At 36.0% G+C, this 5,000-nt stretch overlaps 1 protein-coding gene across 1 annotated transcript in view; it reads right to left on the bottom strand.

Annotated features, from left to right (window-relative positions):
* The window catches only part of LOC119596980 (ubiquitin conjugation factor E4 B-like), a 51,279-nt gene that overhangs the window by 898 nt on the left and 45,381 nt on the right, over nucleotides 1-5,000 (bottom strand). The window contains 3 exon segments of the mRNA XM_037946388.1: nucleotides 1-651; nucleotides 803-949; nucleotides 1,792-1,966. The exon segment at nucleotides 1-651 is cut by the window's left edge and continues 898 nt beyond it. Of these exon segments, the coding sequence (XP_037802316.1) occupies nucleotides 584-651; nucleotides 803-949; nucleotides 1,792-1,966 (390 nt within the window). The 3' untranslated portion in view covers nucleotides 1-583.

The raw sequence follows: 5,000 nt of genomic DNA, 5'->3' as shown, positions 1-5,000 counted from the left end.
GAAGTAGAGCCTCACATTACTGTGCTGGTAATATAAAATGTAAACTCAAGTCCTTTATAATCACATGCAATTTTGACTTACTAATCAATGCACAGCACACCTCATGTTTCAAGCCAAAATTTGTAAGCCAACAAAATGTTTATTACTGACATATAGTTCAACCTTCTTTTGTGTTTTTTTCCACCAAAGTAATGTTAACACACTCTTAGTTCCAAACAATCATACTTAACAAATAACTTAGCATATGTGTATGAGGTGCACCAAAATGTTGAAGATATAAAATGCCATCTCCACTTCTCTCTCCTTCCACTCTGAACCTATATAAAAAAATGTTTTCTTCTAAGCAAATGGAAGGCAAGCCAGTGTGTGTGGGTAAGAGTCTGAATGTGGTTGTAAATGTCTGTCTAGACTTTTTCTGATTAACTTATTTTACCACTTACCAAATTTCTTTTTGACAATTTCCATATTTATGTTTGCACATAATAATCTTATCTGTACAGTTTTGTCTGTATGTATCTACTTGTGGCAAAGGGTCTAATACAGCACTAAATGTAGAACCATTCCAGCTACTGCAGTCCTGCCCTCAAGATGTGCTCTTTGGGATACTTTTGGAGGCAATCCATTCACTGATTTCCTTCTTCAAAGCTTCCGCTGGAAAAGGAGAAATCGTGTAAGAAATAGTTACTCAGAATACCAAGAACAAACACCTGTCAAGAAAATAACAAACAGAAAGAAAAGAACAAAGCAACAAAAAGAATCATACTATCAATATATTCAAATTCCACAGAGGAATACTACACACCTGGCTTCAGCTGCTCTTCTGAAAGAGGTTGGCGTGTGAATGGATCTGTCGGATCATTCAGCAGATGACGCACAATTGTTGGTCTATCCATGACTACTCCCGAGGGAAGTTCAACTGGATCTTCCATCAGTGTCTGCATCAGTGGATCTGGAAAAGAAATAGACATAGGAAATAAATATCTACAAATTTATATATATTCAGTAAATACATGTGCACCTAAAGGTAAAGAAATACACATATCAACCCATTCGATCCAAATGACATGACTGTCATGCCATGAGAATATTTGGCTGAGGGCCTAGTGATGTGAATGTGACATTATAAAAAGTCTGACTGAAGGTTGGGGTGGCGGGAATAACTAGCCATGAGTGTGCAAAGTGCTAGGGAGGAAGATTACTCTATGAGCATTTAGGGAGGGGCTGTTGCATAATTTCCACTAGTAAAAAAGGGGTAGAATGTGAGCCATGGCTGGAAAAGTACTAGCTCCAGGTAGGATACTATTTCCATGCTCTGAATGTCATTTCTGCCCATAGTGAATGGTGGTGCTGGATGTGCTACAGAAAACTTATTAATACAATATATTTAAAAATTACACAAATAACATAATGTTACTTAGTGTCATTGTTATTTCACAGAGGAGTTGACTACCTAGAGACATAATATGGTATCTGCTCAAGGAAAACCATCTATTACCACCTTGATACGGCATATCAAATGACAAATATACACCTTGGAAAATGAAAAAATGAAAAACAATGAAGTAGAAAGAGATAACAACATAGCAAAAGGGAGTATTTGTTTGGGCCAGGCCTACAAGCTGCACACCTGGGAGAGTTGCTACTCAAATAAGCTAATGCTTGATTTTGGATATCTAAACCTTTGTCCAAGAAAATAAAGCATTTAAATATGGATATAACTTTCAATAATGTATACATTCCAGCTCTCACACTTAATTTTAAAAGATTCTCAATAGAACTACAGAAACTCACCCATGAAATGATCAGGAGCATCACTGTAATCCTCCTCCTTTTTCTGATTGGCCTGCTGGACATTGAAGGCTTTGTTTCCTATGCTCCGGAATTGAGCAATTTCTGACTGACATTTAATCACTGCTCGCTCCAACTTGGATGCTGCCGTTTCAAACAGCTCTCTCTTGAAAGATCTCTGACAGGTGAAAAAAAAAAATCAGATTATAAGCAATGCCTGTTGAAATATTAGGTATTGAAGTCTGTCGTATTACTGACAGCTGTCTCTTGAAGATTATTTTAATTATTTTCTTCATGTATATCCTATTCCTAAATTCCTTTCTTTTCCCTCAATGTAAACTTTACTTGCATAATACTTTCTTATTAATTTCTATTAGTCTACATCTAACAAAGCGAGAATTCTCTCTACTCTTCCAATAACTCTCAAACTCTCTCAGACCACCTTAACCTCTTTTATTTTCTTATTACTTTCACCTTTTCACTGGTTTCATCTACCTCTGAATCCAGACTAAAGTTGGGGATTGGTAGGATCTCAAACTGAATACTTATGCTGACTTGTTTATAAAACATTAATTATTGCCTCTGACATAACTAAAACACTGAAGGGTCTAAACATGTTTTCATTGCCATGATAAAGTCCTGATTTACGACTTTTACAGGAACTTGTATGAAACAACAAGCCCTTTGTGCTATTTTTTCATCCCATATTCCCACAAATATATTTATTCACCATAGTAAAAAGCCCTCATAATAGAAGGGCTATAAACTGATTAGACTGAGACAACAGACCCATAGCATGCGTGTCCCTGGTGAGATGATTATTCTCAATGTGGTATGACAGACAGACCATTTGCCTATAAACACAGCTGGATCAGCTACAATTTTATACATCTGTAAAGGATAAATATCAAGATATTTTCCCCTTTTCATATTCTGATACATAATTCTTACTCTTTTTCTTCTTTTTTTATTCAATTAATACCTTAACCTAATGCCACCAGGGGCTGTTTTCTTATTCAATTAATACCTTAACCTAATGCCACCATGGACTGCAAGTGTGTACAGTTGTGGAATTATATTTTAGTACACTTGCTGGGTCCACCTTTTGTACATCTGGCAACTACTTCAAGTAAATATAATGTAAATAGTATTTTTGAGAATGAGGTGAAAACCCAAAGGTTGTTCATAATAAAGAGCATGAATGGTAGAATAGATATAATAAGTGTATCAATATATATTTTTAGCAACAAAGTAAGACATATGATCTTCTGTGTTCTTCAAATAAATCTTTGCAAAACATGTAGTGTTAACTCACTGTCACTGGGAAAATGTGTCCTTTCCTTGAGTTTGTGGGATGTTTTTTTTTTTTTTTTTTTTTTTTAACTATTAATATGGATGCTGTTATTCTTATTATTGACACTTTATTATTATAATGTTCATGACATTATTAACAGAGTTCAAGGGTTCAATTCACCGGCCGGCGCGTTGTTTCCTTGGGCAAGGAACTTCACCTCGATTGCCTACCTAGCCACTGGGTGGCCAAGCCGGCCCAAGTCAGTGACGGTCCCAGAACTGGGTAAATAGAGATGGTGACTCGATAAAAACACCGGGCGGAAGACAACGGCAAACCACCGCTCTTAAATTGCCAAGAAAATCATGGAAATCCAAGATCGCCAATGTCCTTGTAGGACAGGGCACTTAACCCTTTGCCGACGGGTGGCATGTACGCACATGCCCTGGCATAGCGGGACCATCTGCCGGGGGCATGTATGTATATGCCATGGTGTATGTATGAACATGCCATAAGTTTTTTTTTTGTTACAATTACGGCAAAATATTATTTTTCTGCCACTGAAAGTATGATTAAGTCGTTTTTAACACTCTCATTTTTACTATGAAAAAAAGAAAAAAAATCCATGATGCCACACACTGCATATTTTATTCAGACTATAGACTGAATAATGATCAACTATGGAATTTATATAACAACAAAAATACCCTTCAGTCTCAATTTATCAGGAAATATGGCAAGTAGAGACCTTAGAAATTAATGAAAACTGATAATACAACATATCCATGTAGTATTACGAAGAAACGGCATGGGATGTTGGTATTTGGCATGAGTGGTCGCGCATGCTAGGGTGACGATTATAAGCCCCTGGCAGCGAGGCCAGGGCCACTATGAATACTACCTGTTGGGAAAGGGTTAAAAAAAAAAAAAGAAAAAAAAAAAAAAAAAAAAAAAATCTTTAAAAATCAAGGAAAAGGGTAAATAGTAAGACTGGTAGTACTTGTAACTGGCTCAATGGTGTGTACTTGTGGAGCCATCTATATGTAAAAACAATAAATTAAGCGACTTCTGGTTAACCCAATCGGCACGTTTGGCAAGAATACATGCCATGCCCACTGTAATACAGGTTTATTTATTGTATTCACACATAGATGGCTCTACAAGTGCTTAGTCATCAAGGGGTCACTTATTAGTCCTACCTTTCTCACCTGTTTACCCTTGTCCTTGACTTTTGGAAAGGATCTTTTGCATTATTTCATTGTCTTAAATGTTAACAAGATTTTAATAATACTTTAATAATCATAACATCAATAACAATAATAACAGTATTGATATCAATTGTATTAAAAGGAAAAACGCATTTTCCCGCCAATTCAAGGAATGGGGAAATCAAGATCAGTCAGTAGGGCCTACTGATAGACTCCTTGGAGGCTGAGCACATGTGGAGCCATCTGTATGTTACAAAATTCACAAAAACCTACAAGGGACAGAACATAAATCCGGGGTGATTGGGTTAATTATCATTGGCTTTGTGGTGATTATATTTAATTGCAATTTACTGGCATTATTTGTTTGGCATCACAAATGGAGGTGAAACAGCATCTCCCTTTATTTAAATACAAGTTAACAAATATAGCTATACATTTCTTGAAACATGAAAATGCCTCATACTTTAAACATTTAAGTATGAAAACTAAATAAAGAAATGTCTCTGCAAATTCACTGAGACCCTATGTAACTGCTTCTCTTAGCTGCACCAAGGTAGTATGAAACAGGTAGCTTCACTCCATCTTGATGGAAATCCTAGTTAGCAGCTTCTGAGCCAAGCTAAGCCTCTTTGTCTTTACTCACTGGAAATATTAAATATACTTATTTCTTTTGTTCTTGGATTCATTTTTGTTTTGTTTCTAACATTTCCAAA

The sequence above is a fragment of the Penaeus monodon genome, chromosome 38 (assembly GCF_015228065.2).
Source record: "Penaeus monodon isolate SGIC_2016 chromosome 38, NSTDA_Pmon_1, whole genome shotgun sequence".
NCBI classification, from domain to species: Eukaryota; Metazoa; Arthropoda; class Malacostraca; order Decapoda; family Penaeidae; genus Penaeus; species Penaeus monodon.
This window is presented reverse-complemented; position numbering and strand designations above follow the sequence as displayed.